At 35.0% G+C, this 23,578-nt stretch overlaps 1 protein-coding gene across 1 annotated transcript; it reads left to right on the forward strand.

Moving 5' to 3' along the window:
• Window positions 1-1,587: 1,587 nt before the first annotated feature.
• Window positions 1,588-2,152, forward strand: LOC109815592 (uncharacterized). Its single transcript, XM_020380349.3, has one exon. The coding sequence runs from the start codon at window positions 1,730-1,732 to the stop codon at window positions 1,937-1,939; it is 210 nt and encodes a 69-aa protein (XP_020235938.1). The 5' UTR covers window positions 1,588-1,729; the 3' UTR covers window positions 1,940-2,152.
• Window positions 2,153-23,578: the final 21,426 nt, after the last annotated feature.

Here is a 23,578-nt window from a genome sequence, read left to right on the forward strand (position 1 = left end):
AGAGAGGTATAGATTCATGATTTGATTTTGAGATTTTAGCGTAATAATGTAAGTCATGATTTAAAAAATAGAAATAGAAATATAGAAAGGGTTAAATATGCTTTTAATCCTTACAAAATGAACAAGTTTTGATTTTGTTCCTTGAATTTTTTTTTTCATCCCTCTAAAATTTATAACCATTGTTTTTAGTCATTGTTATTATATAATCATTTTTAACAACTTATTTGTTCATTAAAAAGTTAATTGATTTTCTTAGGTGTTACCCATAATTGTTAGTGATATGTCAGCGTGACACCTTTAAATTTTTTTATATATCCTTAAAATATATATTATATAAAAATCAAAAGAAAAAATATTTAACAATGAACAAAATCAAAATTTACTCCTTTTACAAGGAGCAAAAATATTTTACAATGACTAAAATTAATGTTTAAAATTTTAGAAGGATGAAAAGCAAAGACAAAAATTACAAGACAAAAATTAAATCTTGTGCATTTACATAGACTAAAAACATATTTAATTCTTAACATTTATAGAAGGTTACATGAAGAGAAAAAAATAATAATAATATATCACATTTTTTTCCTTTTATATTTAATAATCGATCACAAATAATTTATTTTCTTTAATACATTTTTTATATAATTTAATTATGTAAAATTTTATTTTTATATCATATAGATTAAATAATATTTATTTTGTTGATTGCTCTACCAACTCATGCTCAGGACCATTACTACAAGCCCAAATTGCAAACACAAGTCCAAATTGCAAACAATTTCACTCAATTGCAGCTATTTAACTAGCCCATAAAAGTTAAGAAATCTCCTTTGGGAGGGTTGCCCACCAATCAGGAAAAGAGGCATTTGGGAGATTCAAACTTGCACCCATGGAGAAGGTGAAAGTTCGATATGGATCCTTAATTAACCACTTGTTTTAATCTATGTTGGCATTTTAATGCAAATTTTATTTCTATAAAATTGTATTATTTGCTTAAATTTCTATTAATAACACGAGATTAAACATAGGAAAAATTCCATAAGTAGATTTTTCCTATGTTTAACATCATGTTACTAACAAAAAAATATTTATTCAAATAATACAATTTTATAGAAATAAAGATTATCTTAAAGTATCAATGCATGTTTACATAAATTATTAATTTTTTTTACTTATATATTACTTAACTTTATCATACATATAAGGCTTTCATTCACATTTAGAGTCTAACATTTTCTAAATAAGACAACTCCCATGATTGCAAATGAGCACATAAACTAACTATTAAAAAAATTTCCAACTTAATTAATGATCTAAAATTTGAATCATTTGTATTAAATAATTAGATAAAGAATTCACTCTCTATATTAATTCTATCTCACTCAAAGATGACACCACTATTGTATATTAAAAAAAATACTAATGATTAACAGTAGTACGTGTGCCTTACAAGGATATGAAGCTTCCTTTAATTTTAGTATGGGTGGCGTGCGTGTGGGTGTGAGATGTAAAATATGAATCAGAATAGCTTCATCCTATAACCTTTGCTTTTTCCATGTCATCATTTGCTTGTCTCTTCTTCCAAAGTGATCACCACCTTTGAGCCACCCCCATTTCCTTTTTAAGTCCTCCACTCATTGTCATTGCAACTACCATATTAATTCACATATATAGATAGTGAAATTAAGAGATCAAGTACAAAGAGAAATAGAAGAAGGAGAAGGAGAAAATGGGAGATTGGGGGCCAGTGTTTGTGTCTGTGGTGCTTTTCATTCTTCTCACTCCAGGACTTCTGGTCCAAATACCTGGAAGAGGAAGGTTCATAGAGTTTGGTAACTTTCAAACCAGTGGCTTATCTATACTGGTCCATGCTATCCTCTACTTTGCTCTCGTTTGCATCTTCATGTTGGCTGTTGGGATCCACATGTACATGGGGTAAATCATCACTTGATATATATATACCTACATGCCCTCAATATCCTCATGTATACACTTTACATAGTTTTGTTTCACTTGGTTTGGTTTGTATTCAGGGATAATGTAACTTGTTTTCTTTGTTATGTCCTTTTCTTTTCTTCCTTCTTTCAATAAATTTCTTGGAAGCAAGGGTGTGAATCAATGGAACTTCTTGTTTCAGTTTCTAGTGCAACAATTGATTCAATTCTTGTTTTTCTTTTTAAAATTGAGCTTAATGGTTATTAGCGTAATTTTATGTAAAACCGGTTACAAATTATTATTGGTAGGACCTTTTTAGCTTCTTTTTTTTTATAATACTTTTTAGAAATTGTTAACATGAATGATTTGATCTTCAAATTAATCAATTAAAATTTGGGATTCGATTTTCAAATTAATATGAAATTATAATTGAAAGTATTATTTTATTTTTATAATGAACTGATGTTATGGTTTGCCAAAATTCTTTCGGGCCAAATATCAATGACACGACATATCCTTCTTTTTCTCTTACTTTTCTAATAATATGAGGACAAATTTATTTTCAATGTTATTGGTTACTATTATTGTAAAAGATAATAAAGTGAGTAATGTAATTTATTTTGGTTCAATAGTTTTTTATAACATAATTAATAGAACCTTTTTGTAAAACTTTATTAGTAAGGTACATATCAATTTTTATAATAAATTCATGAAAGTCATCGGTGACATGTGAAACAAACAATTAACATTTATAATGGCAAATATTTTAAAAAGTATGTTTATAAATATTTAAAAAAAATACAAATTATAAGTATTTAATATAAAATTTAACACGTATATATATATTTGTTAAATAATTTATAATCTTTAAATTGCTGTGAATCATCACATCTTAGTTTAATTTGTCCTTGTCTATCATAAAGTAAGGATAGTAAATAAATATGTATTTATGAGCAATGTCCCAATTCGTTCTAACTTTGACAAAAAATACTCAATTTGATCAAACATAAGTACGAGTACAAGTAATAACCGATTCATTAAATTAGGTACGAGGACAAGATAGATATATTCATACTCATCTTGTACCTATATCTGTTTAAAATTTATAAATATTTAATTTATTTTTAAAAAAATTACTTAAAATTTATGTAATTTCTTATTCTATTTTTAATTTATGTCAAATAAAGTTTAATTAATGTAATTTTGTAATTATTATTTATGTTGAAATTCTTAGTTTTTATATTTTTTTTGCAAAAAAATATATTTAATTAATTTTTGGACAGATAGAAGATAATCACTGATATACCCGATACTCAACAGATACAGGGATAGAAATGCAAATTTTATACCCATCAAATTTGGAAACGAATATGGACATAGGATATGAAAATAGGGTATGGAAATAAGGATAAGAACGGGTATAGAGAAATCCATACCCACCCCATTAATTATCATCCCTACCATAAGTAACATTACTAAGTGAAGATGTGGTAGTGATATTAGCAATAAGATAGACTACTAGATTGACATGGCAGTTACATGTAAAAATTTGGGTGAATTGTGATTTTAGTTCATCAATGTTTCAGAAATTATTTTTTAAATGATGGCAACTCCAAGTGGAAAGGATTGATGTTCTCCACTCCTTGAGTTGCTCGGCCTTATGATCACTTCCTTGAGGTGATGAAGAGTTGGATTGTTCACAGAAGGAAAGAAGAAGATGAAGATGGAAGGAGAAGGAAGCACTTGAGCTAAAAGAGCAAAAGATTGCTCACAAAGTTTGACCTAATTTCCTAGAAGAAAGCTAAGAAACTTTCAGTCAAGGTGACTTTGAGGGAGAGACTTGGCTGAATAATTTTCAGAAAATCTCATTCATGATTCAAAGTGTTTACAAGATTGAAGGGAACTAAAATATAAAGGCCACAGATCCATGTGAAATGGCGCCAACTCCATGTACAACAAGTGGCGCCAATTTTGAATTCAAATTTGAATTTGAATTCAAATTTGGACGTCCACTTGCATCCTCCATGTGCAGCCACCCTTTCTAGAAACTTAATTGCATTTAGAGCTAATTTGGAGTTCATTTAAGTGTTCACATGTGCAACCCCCTTTGGCACAAACCATGTGACTCAAATGAAACTCTAATTACTCCTAAATGTAATTAGATTTCTATGATTTATGCCTAATACTTAGTTCCTTTAAATTCCTATGCTAATGGCCTAAATACAATGGAAATGAAAAATTACAAGAATGAAAATGAGCCCAATATTGGGTACCAAAAGCCCAAAGGCCCATGAAGCCCAAAACTAGGCCCAATAAGCCTATGGCCTAAAATGCTATCCTAAATGATCCAAAATACAAGACCCAAAATATAGGAAACCTATACTAACATGATATATACAAAACATAAGAAAATAGCTATAACAAGATGTGGCCCATGTGAAGCTCAACTTGGACCTTCCAAGCCCATCGGGCCCATTGGGCCTTGACTGGCCCAACCCTTTATGTCTAGCCAACTCCTCTTGGCTCCTTCAATGTGTCACTCTTTGCCTTCCTAGGCATGATTCCATCATTAAACCTTCAATATTTTTAGTCTCAATTATATTTTATCAATGTTTTTAGTAATTATTTTTTTATAATAGAATTATCTATTGGTAAAAATGATTTACAAATTTCATAAATATTGTGGTAATTTTTTATAATTGACATATTTTAAATTTTGAGATGATTTAAAAATTAAAAAAAAAAGTTTTTATATTTAATATTTAAAACTTTATGGTTTATGGATTAGGATTAAAGATTTAGTTAGATGATTTTATTTTATTATAATATAATTATCTTTTTTGAAATTATTTTAGTGACTTAATTTTCATATAATAGATTTAGCATTTTCGTATAAACTATTTTAAATAATCTTTTGCTTAAAGTCATCATGCGTTTCATTATTTTTATATCTTATATTTCAACTTTAAATCAAACATAATCTTTAAATTTAATAAATTTTTAAATCATTATTAATCTTTATTAGTACATGGTTTTAAACTTTAGTAAGTAATATTCTACTAGTTTACTATCATAAGTAACTCACACAGTTAAAATTGTAGAAAAAGGAAGCCCTACCATATCAAAATGACATTTATAAATAATTAATAGAATAGAAAGACATTACAAAAATAAAAGATGTTGAACAAATATTCCAATAACATTTAAAATAACAACACTTAAATATAAAATTTTAACTAAAGTATATTTCAAAATATACACCTCAAATCTATCAAGTATATAAGCGATCTAAGATATTAAGCGGTCTCTTTGCTAAATGATAATAATTATCATTTAAAGAGTGTCAAAATATTGTCATATTACTCTCTAACTCTTCTTTCACTTCTTATGCAACAATATTCTTACTAAACTCAAGTTGATCATGCACCAAAAATAACTTTAAAATAGAATAATAACAACAAATAATCCATAAACTTTATGACTTTCATGACATAAAATTCAAGAAAACACCACAATAATCTTTTTATTGGCAAGCATAATAAAGGTAATTGTCAATTAAACAAATAGGAAAACTTTGACAGAGAATGACAATTATAAAGTGTATAAATTAAAAAAGAATGTATATATATTTAAAGAAAAATCGCCTTGAGTGTGAGTTTTTTTAATGTTAATTATCTATTTACAATAGTGCACAAATCATAGTGTGATTCTAAGTCAAGTGTTGGTACAATACTCTTATTGTTCCCAAGAAAGATGATGATATTCTAGAACATAAGGTTCTAAAAGACCATGAGACAATACTCCTAGAAAAATCAGTAAATTATAAATAAATAGAAAATAAAAAATATAATTTAAAGTAAAAAAGATAAATAGAAAATAACAAATTTCAGTTAGGATAATTTAATTCAAATTATTTTTATATCTCTAATTTATTTTAAATTTTAATTCTAATTCTTTATAAATTTAGTTACAAAACAAAATATTCTATTTTTATTATAATTTCAGTTTAGATTTTAAACAAATTTTATTTTTTAATTTAAAAAATTAAAAAAAAAACTAAAAAAGAAGTGTTTGTAAAAAAACACTTTAATAACCTCACTTTTTACACATGACGAAATACAAAAATAGTTCAATTATGTAAATTTATTAACATATTCCATATATATATATATATATATATATATATATATATTATAGATTATATTTCTATATTTGTGTTCTAATTTTTTTTCACCAATATGTATAAAACACACCAAAATTTCACATATATTTATAATTAATAAATAAAATATTGCATAAATCTATAATAGTATATTTATAATAATATATAAAAAAGATATCACCTTTTTTGATGTTCAATTTTTAAAGATAATTATACTTCTATATTTATATTCTACTTTTTTTTTTACCAATATATCTAAAGATAAAAATAAAGAAAAATGCATGTAAAAAGTAATAACAACTTTATAAATTTTCAATTCCATTGGTTAGTATCTTAATAATTATAAATTCAATTAGTTCTCCATGTCATTTTTCTCGCCTAAAACACATTAAATAATATTACATAAACCTGCTTTGGTACATCAACTTCTAACAATTTAATTACATACTTGAGGCATGTGTATGTCATTTTCTATGCACTTTTATATCTACTCATTCTCTTCTGAGTATATTGTGTCATTCAATGTCTAATGTAAGACCTGCAATGTTGCTTCTCTTCCCTCTCATTCTTCTCTTGCTCTTCCAAACCCCATCATCATCTCTGTCTCTCTCTGGACTCTTGAAATGGCAACTCTTGCAAACATTGGGGTCTCAACAACCATCAACATTCTCCCAGCCTTTGCTTTCTTGCTGGCTTTTGCTCTGTTGAGAATCCAACCCATCAATTGTGCCGAGTAGAGATGTGAGTTGCTAGCTGGAAGCACGAATATTCCTTTTCTTCATCTTTCTCTTCCCCGAGCTCGAACCCAGACTCATTGTTCTCCGAGGTTAGGGAAGCTTCACGCTATTTGTTTTTCCTTGAGATAGTTGAGTTGTTGGGTGCGGATTGTAGTTAAAATTGGGTTTTTGGTTTGGAATAGAAAAGTGATGATTTATGGTGATCCTATAATTGCATGTTGTTGTTTTGAGTTGCTTTTAGCTGTTTGATATAGTGGTAATTGTTTGGAGGTGGTTGCATGTGTTGGGAATTTTCTGAATGCAGGTTGTAGTTCAAAAATGGTGAAGAAACTGTGTTTCTGTCATAAACGGTCGAGCCCTTTGGGGGCCGCGGGCAAGGGGAGCATTCCTTGGAGGCAAAGGGCTGAGCCGTTAGGAATGGCTGAGCGCTTTGGGAAATGATTGTGCCCTTTGAAAAGGCTGGGCCCTTTGGGTGCCGCATGCTAGGGGAGAATTCCTAGAGGTAAAGCATTGAGAGCTTGGGAACCGCTAAGCGCTTTGGAGGCGCTGAGTGCTTTTTTTATTTCAAAATTTGACTTTGTGGTCTTCATGAAATATGTATCCTTGGATCTTAGCTTTCCAATGGCGTTGGAATAACCCAAAATAGAGGTCTATAACTCCAATTATGACCTTTTTAGTGAGCAAAGGTCAAGCTGTCAGGATTTAGGTTAGTTGTTTGGTTTTTACAATTTTTAACAAGGTACGTAGGTGATGAAATTAGGACTTGATGTACTCATAAGAGTTGTAGGAAATCTTTTTATCTTTCATATGAGATAAGGATGAGCATGATAGGAGTAGTATAACTCCCGATACACTATTTTATGTGAAGGATGTCATTTCACAATAAGTGATTTGGTTAAGTTGAAAGCTGTTTTTGGGTGCTTAAGTTGATTTAAGTTGATTTATGTTGTGTAAGTTGGCATGATAGATGAATTTTAAACATGTTGGTTGATTTGTATTTTGTGTTGAATATGTTGTATGTTGTTGAAGTTGTTTATAACGTTGTAAAGTTTCTAAGTTGCCTGATAAAGATAAGTTGAGTAGTTGTTGGCTTAAGTTGTTTACATGTTGTTTATTGTTGAATTATTAATAAGTCAAGATGTATAAGTTGAATTAGATTATTTTTGTAAAGTTGTTTAATGTTGTTAAGTTGTATTGAGTTGATTCAAAGTTATCAAGATAATTATTGTTGTAAAACTGAATGAAGAATGTTTATAGTTGTGAATTCGTAAAGTTGATATTGTGATGACTATAGTTGCTCAAGTTATTTATTCAAGTTGACATTATGATGCCTATTATTGTAAAGTTGTATAAAGATGCCTATTGTTGTAAAGTTGTAAAGTTGGGGACATATGATGAAGATATATGTCCTACGTTGAGATACATAGTACTAAGGTGATAAGTTGAATGTTATTTTTAAAGTTGAATCCCTTAGTACTGTGTGGGCGACATGGAAGTAGTTGATCCATGTCATGGTTGAATGACCAATTTGAGTAAGGTATCTAGTTAGAGATGTAGTCTTTGACTAGGTACTGGAGGGTGCGTGGTACTTGAAGGATAGTGAGTGGGCTAATTCCATATGTGGATTGGTAATGCTACCCAAGGTCGTGGTAGGCCCACACCCAAACCCTTCTGCCCTGAAAGTAGTACTGAACCTCCGAGTCTGAGTGGCACACCTGAGCAATCGCCTATTGTTGTCTATACCTAGTTCTCTTTAGAGTTCCTAACGGTGCCCTATACCTGACCTGGTTGAGATAGGTCAAACGTTGGATTCAGTAGGGTTTATGTCACCTAGACTACTCAACCTCAGTTGTTGGAGATCTCATAGTTATATATGCATGACGACACATTAGTTGATGTTGCATTCAAGTTGCATATAATGTTGCATGAAGGAGTTGATAGTTGAACTATTGTGATAAAAATTGTGTGGTTGTGTTGTGATGATGAGTTGTTGATCACTAGGACTAGAGGAGAAGTTTTCAAAGTTTCTCATCTCATTGTGCAGATTGAGATAGTTGTGGTGCTCTAAGAACCCAGTTTGTTGAAAAAACCTCCTTGGGAAGTTATCCCTTGGAGTGGATGATGTGTTGTTCTCCTCTAGGACTTAGTTGGTCCCATGTGTGGGCAAGGTCGAGGCACACATGTATGAAGCGACCACGGTATAGGAGTCAAGCCGAGCTATACCGATTACAAGTGGCCAATTTGAGTAAAGTACGATGTGTTGAAAATGTTGTTGCTATTAAATGATGTTGTATATGTTGTTGTTACTTCAAGTTGCAAGTTGAAAGTTGGATTCTATTGTTGTTTATTATATGTTGACATTTGTTTTTATGATTATTGTTATGAACTTACCCTAGCATGTTTTCCCTTTGTGGTGGGGACTGCAATGACCATACCTTAGTATGCGAGCAAATCAGGATTAGGTGCTCTGTTAGACTGGGTGAACTTCTTTTTGGTTGAGACTTAGGAGGAGAGCTGGCGTTTTATTTAGTTGATTGGTAGCATTTGACTACCTAGTTGTTGTATAGGGTATTATTCCCTACTTTCAGTGATATATATTACGAGACTTTTTAGTTGTGTATTCTCATTGTATATATAATTGTTTAGTAGTGATATTTTATTTTATGCTTGTATCTAGACGCTATAAACAGTGTGAGACCTGGCGAGTTGTTACATCTAACAATCAATTCTCATTTCAAGTATGAACATGAAAAACTATCAAAATATTTGGGTATCCACTTTTCATCTTCATGACTACACACATTTTATATAAACAAAAACTCTTTTAAGATCATATCCAAATTTCATGGTTATGTACTTTCAGTTTTAATTATAATTTTTTTTAATCTCATCCAACTTTTAAAATAACAATATTATGTTGTTAAGCTTAATAAAATTAATATATATTTAAAAGATTAAATCTAAAATGAAATTTAGTTATATATTATTTTTACTTATAATACCAAAGCTAAATTATAAACTTAAATCATAAATTATATGAATTTATGATTAAGATAACTTAAGCATAATAATCTAGCATTTTCCTAATTAAGTGTGTAAGCAGGTACGGGTAATTCACGAACATGAACAAACCCAAACCAATCCAATAAGTTAAAATTAGATTTTTTTAATGTTCGAGTTAGACCTAACCGAATTCTACCAAAACTCAACACTATACGGGTCGGGTAACGAGTTTTCTATTTTCAACCTGTTACCCAACCCAACCAAGTCATATATAATAATAATAATAATAATAATAATAATAATAATAATAATAATAATAATAATAATAATAATAATAATATTTGAGTAATCATTTGTTTAGGATAATATTTACTATTACTCTTACTTAATAACGAATTTTATGTTTTAGGTTAGTAAAATTGTAACAATATAATATATATATTTTAAATTTTATTTTGTATTAATTAATGTTAGTTTTTTTAGCTGATAATAATATAAAAAATTAATAATTTTATTTTAGAATTAAATTTGTATCACTATTTGTTTTATACGTTGATAACATTATATTTAGGGGTGGGTATACGGATCGGTCCGGCCCGTTTAAGGCCCGGTTCGTAAAACCTGCGTTTTATACGGGCCAAATAAGTCCAGTCCGTAAAATAAATGGACTTATTTTTTAAGTCCGTATCCGGTTTGCCAAAATTCGCAGATAACGGACCAGTCCGCGGGCCTAGATAATGGTTAAAAAAAATAAATTTTTAAAAAATAAAAATACATAAAATTAGAAGAAAAAATATTTTTTTATTTATAAGCTAAATTTTATCATACTAAAATTTATCAATAGTTAAAATGATTTAAAATACTAAATATTAAATATTAAAATAAAAATAATTACAAATACTTAAATAATAGAACCAAACTTTCAATAATAAAAGCATCAAAATGTCATAAAAGTAATTCAAATGACAAATACATACCAACTAAACATAATTTTAATGTCATAATAATTTAAAAAATTAAATACACAACTTAATATTAAAATCGTAATATTTAAAAATATTAATTAGTGAAGTTCGCAGACTAGCTCGCGAGCCTGCGGACTTCGCGGGTCGGGCTCAAAAATTAGACATAGTCATACGGAGTTGAAAAAAATGAGTCCATTATCCGCGAAATTCGTGGACTTACGGACCGGTCCGCGAACCCGGGTCCATCTACCCACCCCTAATTGTATTTGCAACAATGTATCAAATGATTTATATTTATTTTGAAATATTTAAATTTTTATAAAAAAATAAATAAATTTAATTATGTTAACCCGATTAACTCAACCCAACCCAATCCATTTGTGATTGTGTTGAGTTTTAAAAAAAATTGCAAAAACCTGACCCAATCTGTAACGACCCGACTGGTCACTACGCCCGGCATAGCACACTAGAAACACCAGACAGATAGAACAAGTATATGAATATAGGATCTAGAATATATAGATATACAAGGTTCCAGTCTGACTAGAGTTAAAGTGTACTAAAGAAAAAATACAACCAAATGCTACTATCCCACGTAGCCACAAGCAAAACAACATTGCCAAGCAAAACAGCTGCAAGGTCCACCAACCTCACCACAAGACGCACATCTATTCCTGCCCTACTCCCATACACAGTATGATCATCGCAGTCCAAAAACATGGAAAACAACAAAAGGGTAAGCTAGTGAAATTAAAATTCAGCATACAATTATATAAATGTCAATATAAATAACAACAGATACAGTTATCAGCACACTTGTACAGCTTATACCACTCAACAATATCAGCACCGCAATGCGGCAATATCAGCACTGCTTAGCAGCAACAACAGCACCACTCTAGTGGCTATAACGGCACCGCAAAGCGGCAACAACAGCACCACTCTAGTGGCTATAACGGCACCGCAAAGCGGCAACAACAGCACCGCCTTAGCGGTTAGAATCAGCACCACATGTGTGGCTAACAACAGCACCGACTTAGCGGCTATAATATCACCCAACCCAGCATATCTCAGCACAGTACAGCACAGCACAGCACAGCAATTCAACACAATTATTACTTTCTACAATTCAGCCCAACGGTCTATAATTCCGCTATACTATATAATTTCTCTTATTAATCCATTGATTCCAGCTCAACAATACACCTCTAATACAACTAACATATTTATCTCAGCTTAATCCCCTAATCATCACAACATATTTATCAAATTCGCTTGGTTCAGCATATAACATCATTGATTAACAATTTCGGCACAACTCCACAGTCAACATCCTATAGATCATCATCTACTTGCGCGCCCGGCGCACTCGAGGTTGCGCCCAGTGCGACTCAACCCGAGAGCACCAAGGCTCTCCCGCGCCTGGCGCAATTCCGAATTGCGCCTAGCGCCTGTCTGGCAGAGACTCAAGGAGTCTCGTGCGCCCAGCGGAGCCTAACCCGCGCCCAGCGTGGGGAAGGCAGAGACCTACCAGGGTCTCGCGCCCAGCGCAATTCACAATTGCACCCGGCGTGCCCTTGGCAGAGACTCCCAAGGAGCCTCCGCGCCCAGCGAGTCCAAAAGTGCGCGCAGTCCAAGTATCCCAAAAACATGTTACTCTTGATATCGCGCCCAGCACAGCTCGAGTCACGCCCGGCGCGGGCCAACCAGAGACCCCCATTTGCAAGCTCGCCCAGCGCACACAGCCTTGCGCCCGGCGGGCTTGCCTAAACAGAGTCTCCTGGTGGTCACGCGCCCGGCGCGAAGAATAGCGCTCAGCGCGAACTCATCAGTAACTCTCCCAAGTTCGAAAAATTTCCAAAACCTGCAAAATTTCACAGAAAACTCACATGCAAACGGTTCAAAGTGCCACATTTTCATCAAGGAGCTCGAAAGTACCAGCTTTATGCGCATGCAACAACAGATCAAAGAAAATCTCAAATTTTGACTCAAAACCATAAAACCCCAAAACCCCAATTTTTTCCAGCAACTCAGCCAAACACAAAATCAATCACCAGCAGCCAAATGAGTTCCTAAACCCCTTTTCCAGCCAAAAACGCAGCCAAAATACTAACTTCCCTTACCTCGGTATGAAGAAATCCAAGCGTCGGAGAGAACCCAAAGAGAAAACGAAGGAAGCTTGAACACGGGAAAGGAGAATAGAGAACTTCAACACCAGCTAGCAACCCACTTCACTCAGTTCCACCACCTAGTAGCAGGAAAAAGGAAGGTCTAAGTGAAAAGGGGGAGGATTGAGAGTGAGATAAGAGAATGTGGGAGTGAGAGTTTAGAGAGGAAGGGGGTTGAGAAAAGAAAGAATCCATACGGGTCTTACAACCTCCCCATCAACAGGAGTTTTCGTCCCCGAAAACAGACTCACTTGGGAAAAGAAACGGGTATCGCTCCCTGCACTGCTGCTCAACCTCCCAAGTAGCCTCACCAGTAGCTGCATCCCACAATACTTTCACCAGAGCAATGGACTTGCCCCTCAGCTCCTTCAGCATATGATCCACCACAGCTACTGGCAACTTCTCAAAAGTCAAGTTCGGCTTCACTTGTACATCATCCAGCTCCACCACATGACTCGGATCATGCACATACTTCCTCAGCTGGGACACATGAAATACATCGTGTAGGTTTGAAAGAGACGGTGGCAAAGCCAACCGATAAGCAACCGGACCCACACGCTGTATTATCTGATAGGGACCCACGAATCTTGGTGTTAACTTCCGAGCCTTCAGCGCTCTACCCACACCAGAAGTCGGAGTCACCTTCAGAAACACATGTTCCCCCTCAGCAAACTCCAAAGGCTTACGCCTTTTGTCAGCATATGATTTCTGCCTACTCTGGGCAGTCCTCATTTTCTCCTGAATCATCTTCACCTTCTCAGTAGTCTGTAGGATCAACTCCGGTCCCACAACCACTGACTCACCATCCTGATACCAGCACAGAGGAGTCCTACATCTCCTACCATATAAGGCTTCAAACGGCGCCATCCCAATACTAGCATGGAAACTGTTGTTGTAAGTAAACTCCACAAGCGGTAATACTTCCTCCCAACTACCCAAGTGATCTAACATACAAGCCCTCAGCAGATCCTCCAAGGACTGGATTGTCCTCTCCGACTGACCATCCGTTTGCGGATGATAAGCAGAACACAGCTTCAGCTTTGTGCCTAAAGCTTGGTGTAGACTCTGCCAGAATCTGGAAGTGAACCTCGGATCTCGGTCGGAAATAATACTGGAAGGCACCCCGTGCAACCGTACTATCTCCCTCACATACAACTGTGTCAGCTTCTCTAAGGACCACTTCATGTTGACAGGCAAGAAATGCGCACACTTGGTTAACCGATCAAGAATTACCCAGATAGCATCACTATTCCTAGCGGACCTAGGCAACCCCACAATGAAATCCATAGTAATGCTATCCCACTTCCATTCCGGAATTTCCATCAGTTGTATTAACCCACTCGGCTTCTGATGCTCAACCTTTGCCTTCTGACAGGTCAAACAGACCGCCACATACTCAGCTATCTCCCTCTTCATACCAGACCACCAGAAAGTCTTCTTGAGGTCTTGGTACATCTTAGTCATACCTGGGTGTATGCTAAGTCTACTTTTGTGGCCCTCCTCCAGCACAGCTCTCTTCAGCTCAGCATCCTGAGGTAGGCAAATCCTGCCCCTAAACCTCAAGATCCCATCTTCTCCCAGCTCAAAACCAGCAGCTTTCTCGGTGCCCAATAAACCAAGAAGTCTCACCAATTCCTCATCCTGCAACTGCTTGAGTCCAACCTGCCTCAAGAACTCATTAGTTATGGTAACTGCCCCACAACTAATGTGATCCTGAGCTAACTTCACACAGAGATTCAAATCTCTGAACTTCTCAACCAGCTCCAGCTCCCTCACCATCATGTTCGACATGTGGATGGATTTCCTACTTAGTGCATCTGCCACCACATTGGCCTTGCCCGGATGATACATCAACTGAAAATTATAATCCTTCAGAAACTCCATCCACCGCCTCTGCCTCATGTTCAGCTCTTTCTGATCAAATAAGTACTTCAGACTCTTGTGATCACTAAAAACGTTGAACCGAGCACCATATAAATAATGCCTCCAAATTTTCAAGGCAAACACCACAGCTGCTAACTCTAAGTCATGAGTGGGATAGTTCCTCTCATGAGTCTTCAGTTGCCTTGAAGCATATGCCACCACTCTCCCGTTTTGCATCAGCACACACCCCAGACCCTGATGAGAAGCATCACAGTACACGTCAAAAGGCTCACCAGAATCCGGTAACACCAACACAGGAGAAGTAGTCAACCTTCTCTTCAACTCCTCAAAGCTCCGCTCACAGACATCTGTCCAAATAAACGGCTGCTCCTTCCTCGTCAACTGGGTCAGAGGCGCTACTATCCTAGAGAACCCTTCAATGAACCTCCGATAGTAACCCGCTAAGCCCACAAAGCTCCGTATATCCGTGACAGTCCTCGGGCGCTCCCACTGCAATACCGACTCCACCTTAGCCGGATCAACAGCAATCCCCTCAGCTGAAATCACGTGGCCCAAGAACTTCACCTCATCCAACCAGAACTCACATTTTGAAAGCTTAGCATACAATTGCTTCGCTTTCAAAATCTCCAACACTGTCCTCAAGTGCTCTCCATGTTCCTCCGGGGTCCTTGAATAGATTAAGATATCATCAATAAACACTACCACGAATTTATCCAAGAACGGCCGGAAGATCCTGTTCATGTAGTCCATGAACACTGCGGGGGCGTTGGTCACACCGAACGGCATCACAACATATTCATAGTGACCATACCTAGTCTTGAAAGCAGTCTTCGGTATGTCACCCTCCTTCACCCTAATCTGGTGATATCCTGACCTCAAGTCAATCTTAGAAAACACCGACGCGCCCCTCAGTTGATCCATTAAGTCATCTATCCGGGGAAGTGGATATTTGTTCTTAATGGTCAATTTGTTCAGCTGCCGGTAATCAACACACAGTCGACTACCCCCATCCTTCTTCTTTACCAACAACACAGGGGCACCCCACGGCGAAACACTCGGTTGCACCAACTGCTTTTCCAATAAGTCCTCCAACTGACCTTTCAGCTCAGCCAGCTCAGCAGGAGCCATCCTATAGGGAGCTACTGACACTGGTCCCGCACTTGGAACCAAGTCAATGCTGAACTCCATCTCCCTAACAGGAGGCAACCCAGGCACCTCGTCAGGGAACACCTCGGCATACTCCCTCACCACATCGATACTAGCTAAGATCCTCTCGGTCTCCACACTCGTGGCAGCAAGCAGAAGACAGCACTCTGCCCCATCCCTCAGCAAGGACTCAGCTTGGACAGCTGAGATCAACAGCTCATCCTCCTCTTGAGGAAAGATTAACCGCCTATTGGCACAGTCTATAAGGATGCGATTGGCAGACAACCAATCCATCCCTAAGATTATGTCAATATCCACCAAAGGTAAACAAATCAAGTTCACCTTGTACTTCTTCTCATTCACCACAACTGGACAACCCACGCATAATTCAGAAGCAATCACAGAAGTAGAAGCGGGCGTCGACACAAGTAGTCTCAACCCCAACTCACACACAGGCACACCCAACAAAGCAGCACATGCATATGATATAAATGAATGCGTAGCACCAGAGTCAAATAGAATCATCACATCCTTACCAGCGGCCTTGCCCTTCCCCTTCACAAGATCAGAAGAAGTCGAAGCCTCAGCACCCGTCAAAGCAAATACCCTACCAGCAGTAGTAGGTCTGTCACCCCTCTGTGTATCAGCTCTCTGTGCACTACTCCTCTGAGTATCAGTCCTCTGTACATTACTCCTCTGAGTGCTCCTCTCTGGTCTATCCCTCGTAGGACAATTTGCCGATTCGTGGCCCATCTGATGACATCTGAAGCAACGACTCTCCGTGTGCGGACAGTCCCTGATAAAGTGGGGCCCAGCACACCTAAAACATCTCAGAGTAGCACCTCCACTCTATCTACCTCCACTAGCAGCACTGGAAGATCGCCTAGAAACAGAACCCCCTTGCTGTGGTTGTGGCCTGTCATACGGTTTCCTCTGACTCTCACCCTTCTTGGACCCAGATGGTCCCCCAATAGTCCTCACCGCACGGTTGCCACCTTCCAACTGCTCAACTACCTTCGCCTTCTCCATTAAGGCTGGGAACTCCGTGATGGCCATAGGCACCACCATCCTCTTCAGCTCATACTTCAATCCATCTGCAAATTTCCTGCATTTCCAAGCCTCAGGCATACCCTGCGAATAAAAACGGGCTAGGTGCTCGAATTTTATCGCATACTCTGATACTGTCATCCCACCCTGATGCAATCGCATAAACTCTGCCTCCTTGGCATGCCTCACGCTTTCCGAGAAGAACTTCTCCATAAACACTGTCCGGAAGCACTCCCAATCAACTGTAACTCCCCTAGCAGCAAGCATCTGATAGGTGCCTCTCCACCAATGCTCAGCCTCCCCAACAAGCATGTATATAGCGTATGCTAACCTCCTCTCTGGAGGACATCCCAGTACTGTAAAGATCTTCTCTAATTCACGGATCCAGCGGTCAGCCACTTCTGGATCCGCATCTCCTGCAAACTGTGGAGGATTACACTTCCGGAACTCAGCAAGATCCCGGCTCTCCTGTGACCCTGCAGGTCTTGCTGCACCAGCTGCAGCTCTCTCAGCCTCCATCCTAGCAAAATAGGCATTTTGCTATTGCATAGCCATGGCCAACATCTCTAGGGCACGGGCTATCTGCTCATTTGTCCTAGTCATCTTCTACAAAGGTAACAACATCTTTAGTAAACAATAACTAAACCACACCAAATCAACAGCACAACAAATCACCACAACAATTTCAGCACAGCAATTTTCAGCACAGCAGACATCACAACAAAACAACACAGCACAGAGCTAACACAGCAAAAAGCCTAAAGGGACCACCCCCAAAGAGTATCCACTAGACTCGAACTGCTCTGATACCACTAAAGTGTAACGACCCGACTGGTCACTACGCCCGGCATAGCACACTAGAAACACCAGACAGATAGAACAAGTATATGAATATAGGATCTAGAATATATAGATATACAAGGTTCCAGTCTGACTAGAGTTAAAGTGTACTAAAGAAAAAATACAACCAAATGCTACTATCCCACGTAGCCACAAGCAAAACAACATCGCCAAGCAAAACAGCTGCAAGGTCCACCAACCTCACCACAAGACGCACATCTATTCCTGCCCTGCTCCCATACACAGTATGATCATCGCAGTCCAAAAACATGGAAAACAACAAAAGGGTAAGCTAGTGAAATTAAAATTCAGCATACAATTATATAAATGTCAATATAAATAACAACAGATACAGTTATCAGCACACTTGTACAGCTTATACCACTCAACAATATCAGCACCGCAATGCGGCAATATCAGCACTGCTTAGCAGCAACAACAGCACCACTCTAGTGGCTATAACGGCACCGCAAAGCGGCAACAACAGCACCACTCTAGTGGCTATAACGGCACCGCAAAGCAGCAACAACAGCACCGCCTTAGCGGTTAGAATCAGCACCACATGTGTGGCTAACAACAGCACCGACTTAGCGGCTATAATATCACCCAACCCAGCATATCTCAGCACAGTACAGCACAGCACAGCACAGCAATTCAACACAATTATTACTTTCTACAATTCATCCCAACGGTCTATAATTCCGCTATACTATATAATTTCTCTTATTAATCCATTGATTCCAGCTCAACAATACACCTCTAATACAACTAACATATTTATCTCAGCTTAATCCCCTAATCATCACAACATATTTATCAAATTCGCTTGGTTCAGCATATAACATCATTGATTAACACTTTCGGCACAACTCCACAGTCAACATCCTATAGATCATCATCTCCTTGCGCGCCCGGCGCACTCGAGGTTGCGCCCAGCGCGACTCAACCCGAGAGCACCAAGGCTCTCCCGCGCCTGGCGCAATTCCGAATTGCGCCTAGCGCCTGTCTGGCAGAGACTCAAGGAGTCTCGTGCGCCCAGCGGAGCCTAACCCGCGCCCAGCGTGGGGAAGGCAGAGACCTACCAGGGTCTCGCGCCCAGTGCAATTCACAATTGCGCCCGGCGTGCCCTTGGCAGAGACTCCCAAGGAGCCTCCGCGCCCAGCGAGTCCAAAAGTGCGCCTAGCGCAGTCCAAGTATCCCAAAAACATGTTACTCTTGATATCGCGCCCAGCGCAGCTCGAGTCACGCCCGACGCGGGCCAACCAGAGACCCCCATTTGCAAGCTCGCCCAGCGCACACAGCCTTGCGCCCGGCGGGCTTGCCTAAACAGAGTCTCCTGGTGGTCGCGCGCCCGGCGCGAAGAACAGCGCTCAGCGCGAACTCATCAGTAACTCTCCCAAGTTCGAAAAATTTCCAAAACCTGCAAAATTTCACAGAAAACTCACATGCAAACGGTTCAAAGTGCCACATTTTCATCAAGGAGCTCGAAAGTACCAGCTTTATGCGCATGCAACAACAGATCAAAGAAAATCTCAAATTTTGACTCAAAACCATAAAACCCCAAAACCCCAATTTTTTCCAGCAACTCAGCCAAACACAAAATCAATCACCAGCAGCCAAATGAGTTCCTAAACCCATTTTCCAGCCAAAAACGCAACCAAAATACTAACTTCCCTTACCTCGGTATGAAGAAATCCAAGGGTCGGAGAGAACCCAAAGAGAAAACGAAGGAAGCTTGAACACGGGAAAGGAGAATAGAGAACTTCAACACCAGCTAGCAACCCACTTCACTCAGTTCCACCACCTAGTAGCAGGAAAAAGGAAGGTCTAAGTGAAAAGGGGGAGGATTGAGAGTGAGATAAGAGAATGTGGGAGTGAGAGTTTAGAGAGGAAGGGGGTTGAGAAAAGAAAGAATCCATACGGGTCTTACACAATCCAACCTGTTAATTTTTTATTGGGTCAAGTAACGGATTTATCCAAACTCGATCAAATCCAACCTAACCCATTTATACCACTACTTAGTACAACAATCCAAATAAAGAAGTCAAGAATATTGAGATTCTGCTTCTAGATGAAAAAGTATATATTTTATTTGTAAAAAATTATTTTATTTATGCTTTCATTGTAATTCATAAGACCATTTGTTAACTATATGAATATTATTTTAATAGTCTATCAAAATTCATGCTTTCGTCAAAAAGGCGTTGATACCTACGTTGAAGCCAATTTTAGAAGAAGGAACTACCTTATTCATTAAAAATTTGTTGGTAGGCAAAAATGATATCAAATTCAAAATTACAAATTATAAGTACAAACTTAGTTTTATTGCCAACACAAAGTTGACAAAAGTGAAAGTTGATCATATTCCAAAGTATCATTTTAGTTTTATGTCTTTCACTGAAATATTAGCTATAATTAAGGAAGACATATTATGTCGAGAAAAGATATTTTATTATAATAAATTTAATCGTTAAGAAAATATATTCAATTGCATTAATATTAATTGTTAAAATAAGTTATATTATTCTAACAATTTTGACTGATGAGAAATGTGTCTTTTGTAACAATAATAGTGGTTAAAATGTGTAAAATATGACAATGACTTTAGTAATTAGTACAAATCACTAATGATAGCAACAATTATGCAAAAATTACAATGACATCAAATATTATTGCAAAAACTTTTTGCAAGAATTATTCTTGTAACAATATATAACGATAATTTTCTTGTTGAAACAATATCTTTTATCAACGACAATTAAGATTTGTCAATAACGAATATCACTACAAATGACCTTGCTTCTTAAGGTGAATTTCATGGTATCTAAAAGGTTTACTTGGGTCCTACAATGGGTGTAGTGCTTAAGCTTTTGTGATCTTTTACAACATGCTTTGGTTTGGTTTTTTTTTTCTTTCTTAGAAGGTCGTTATGTGAGATGTTGGAATTTTTTAGTGAATAGTCCCCCTGTTCTTGTGTCTGTTTCAAACCTTATGAAGAAGAGTGGTGTAAAAGACCAAATAATTCTGCCAAAGGTAACAACTAGCTTGGCCTATCCTCATACATGCATGGCATAAAAGCTGAATTGCCTATCTTGATATAACAATTATAAAAAACATTAAAAAAAAAAAGTCATCTTGATTGCAGTATCCAAAATAAAAGTTTAGAGTGTATTTCTTTTTATGAGTGTATCTTCTTCTATTCTTTCTATTGGAGCACATTCTCTCTTCTTTTTTTTTGTTTTTTTTTGTATGTTTTTTTTAGATAAATTTCTATTTTTTATTTTATTGTTGTTTTTTTAAATTTTTTAATTTTGATATTAATCTGAACAAAATTGAGATATCACACCATCATTATTGTCCCATTCCTTTGGTATCGATTTACATCATGCAACATGATCCTCTGTATTGTCTCAATAACCATGAGTGTGTTACACTAAATTATTTCACTTTTTTTTTTTTGTCAAGTGTTAGACATATATTTCTTACACTTTTGTTATCAACTCATAACTTTAATAAGTGGATAATAGCATATGGCATGTATAATAATAGATAATGAGATTACCACTTTTTAGATTTTACTTTTATTAAGATCCATTTATATATAAATTAATTAATTTAATTAAAATATTTTATTTTATCGTTATTTATCATTCTAATAAAAGACTTTCTCTTCTAGTAATCGAACATTCACTTATTTAATAATATAAGTCCATTTACATAATTAATTTGATATTGACTTTCAACCCTAGTAACATTTAGCCTCTCACACAAATCAATTTTATTTGACAAACCCATAACTTAATGAGTCAAACACGTAAATTTGTTATTGACCTACGCGCACCAACCCTACTATATGAATAATTGTTTATCTTTGATATTTATATATTAAATATAACTTTTTATGATATAAATTATTTATTATAAATCTAAAATATAATTTATATATTTAAAAATATGTATACATATGTATTTTAAATAAGATTTATATATTTAAACATGCTATATATATAATTTATTATAAATTTTAATTATATATAATGAAGTTACATGTAATTTCAAAGTTTTTCTTTTAATTTCTTATTTAATTTTTTTTATTCATCATAAATATTTATGAATTAAATTTTAACATCTTTTAAAATAAACTATCAATAAATAAAAATAATATCATGTTATAATATAAAATATTTAAAATAAATTTAAAATATGATTTATATATTTAAAATATTTTTTAATACAAATCCTAAAGATGATTTACAAATTTAAACATAATATTTATATAAAATAATTTATTATAAATTTTAATTATAAATAATAAATATTTTGCATATGTATTGAAGATACTAAAATATTAGTATTATTATAATTAAAATAAAAATTTGTCAATATAAAGTTTTTGAAAAGCATTTTTAAGTTCTTAATTTTCTTTCAGATAAATAACTAATTTTTTTATATAATAAATCAACAAAAAATATTAAAAAAATTATACATTTTAAATTATAATCATGAAAAAATAGTTTATTTTTTTTTTAAAAAAAATATTTATAAGTTTAAGTTATTATTTTAAACTTATAACTTGTTTTAACAAATAACTTTTAAAAAAAAACCAACAACTTAAATGAGATATTATAGTTTTTACCATGCACCGTACTTTGCTGCTTCGCGCTGTTGGTGTAAATCAATTCTTTAGCGTAAAACTAGATTTGAAAAACAAAATCACTGCAAAACCCAGATTGTGAATAGTGAGTGAGTTCCACTTTTAAGAATTCATTAACCTGAATTTCACACGGCAACTAACCGTCTCTTTGCATCCGCGTTTTAACGTGGTTTTTCACGTTTAACTTGAAACAATGAATAGCTGCTTCTACGTAAATTCGTATGTAAACATTGAGAGACGAAAGAATTGCGTTTCAAAATGAAAACCAAACACCCACTAAGACCATGTTGGGGTAAATTTATCTTAAAAGTATTTTTAAAATTAACTCATGTATAGGTTAATTTGTAAAAGTTATAGTTTTTTAAAAAATAAAAATTAATTTGTGTATAAATTAATCTTAATTTATTGAAAAATTTGTTTATTTTTTTCTTTGAAAAGTAACTTTGAATAAATTTATTCATACATGCTCTAAACTTAAAATATTGCATAAAAGAACCTTAGGAAAAATATGTAAATAATTAGACAAACAGCCATTGTTTTTCCTTTTAGCCTGCCAAGCTCTTTACTTCTTTTCTTCACAAATTACTTTCAAATAATTAGTTTTTCAACTAAAAATGCAACCCAACATAAAATAATTGTTGAAAATCCATACTTTTGAGAAGAGAGGAAAATAATGGTATTAATTAGAATATGTGAGAAAAAAAAAAGACTAAAATTATCATCAAAATTAGTTTTTTAAATAAGTCATTGAATAAAAAGTATAATTTTTCAATGGTATCACTCTAAATTAAAATAAAATGAAATAAGTAATAATATTAACATTCGTTTATAGTAAAAAAAAATATATTAACATTTGTTTAACCAAAATAATAATAAATGATTAAGTTTAAGAACTTAGATGTCAAAATTAAAATTTCAAAACTTATTTAGAATTTCTTTAATAATAAAAAAAGACTAATGTAACAACAATGCACATTCAAGATCCAATTCCAAATAGTAGTGTTTATTGGGAGCAAAATAAAAAAAAATAAAAGAAA

Source organism: Cajanus cajan, chromosome 4, assembly GCF_000230855.2.
Source record: "Cajanus cajan strain Asha chromosome 4, NIPB_CcT2T_4, whole genome shotgun sequence".
Classification (NCBI taxonomy): Eukaryota; Viridiplantae; Streptophyta; class Magnoliopsida; order Fabales; family Fabaceae; genus Cajanus; species Cajanus cajan.

Coding starts and splice junctions, on each gene's coding strand:
- LOC109815592 (XM_020380349.3), top strand. CDS start 1,730: ATGGGAGATTGGGGGCCAGTGTTTGTGTCTGTGGTGCTTTTCATTCTT.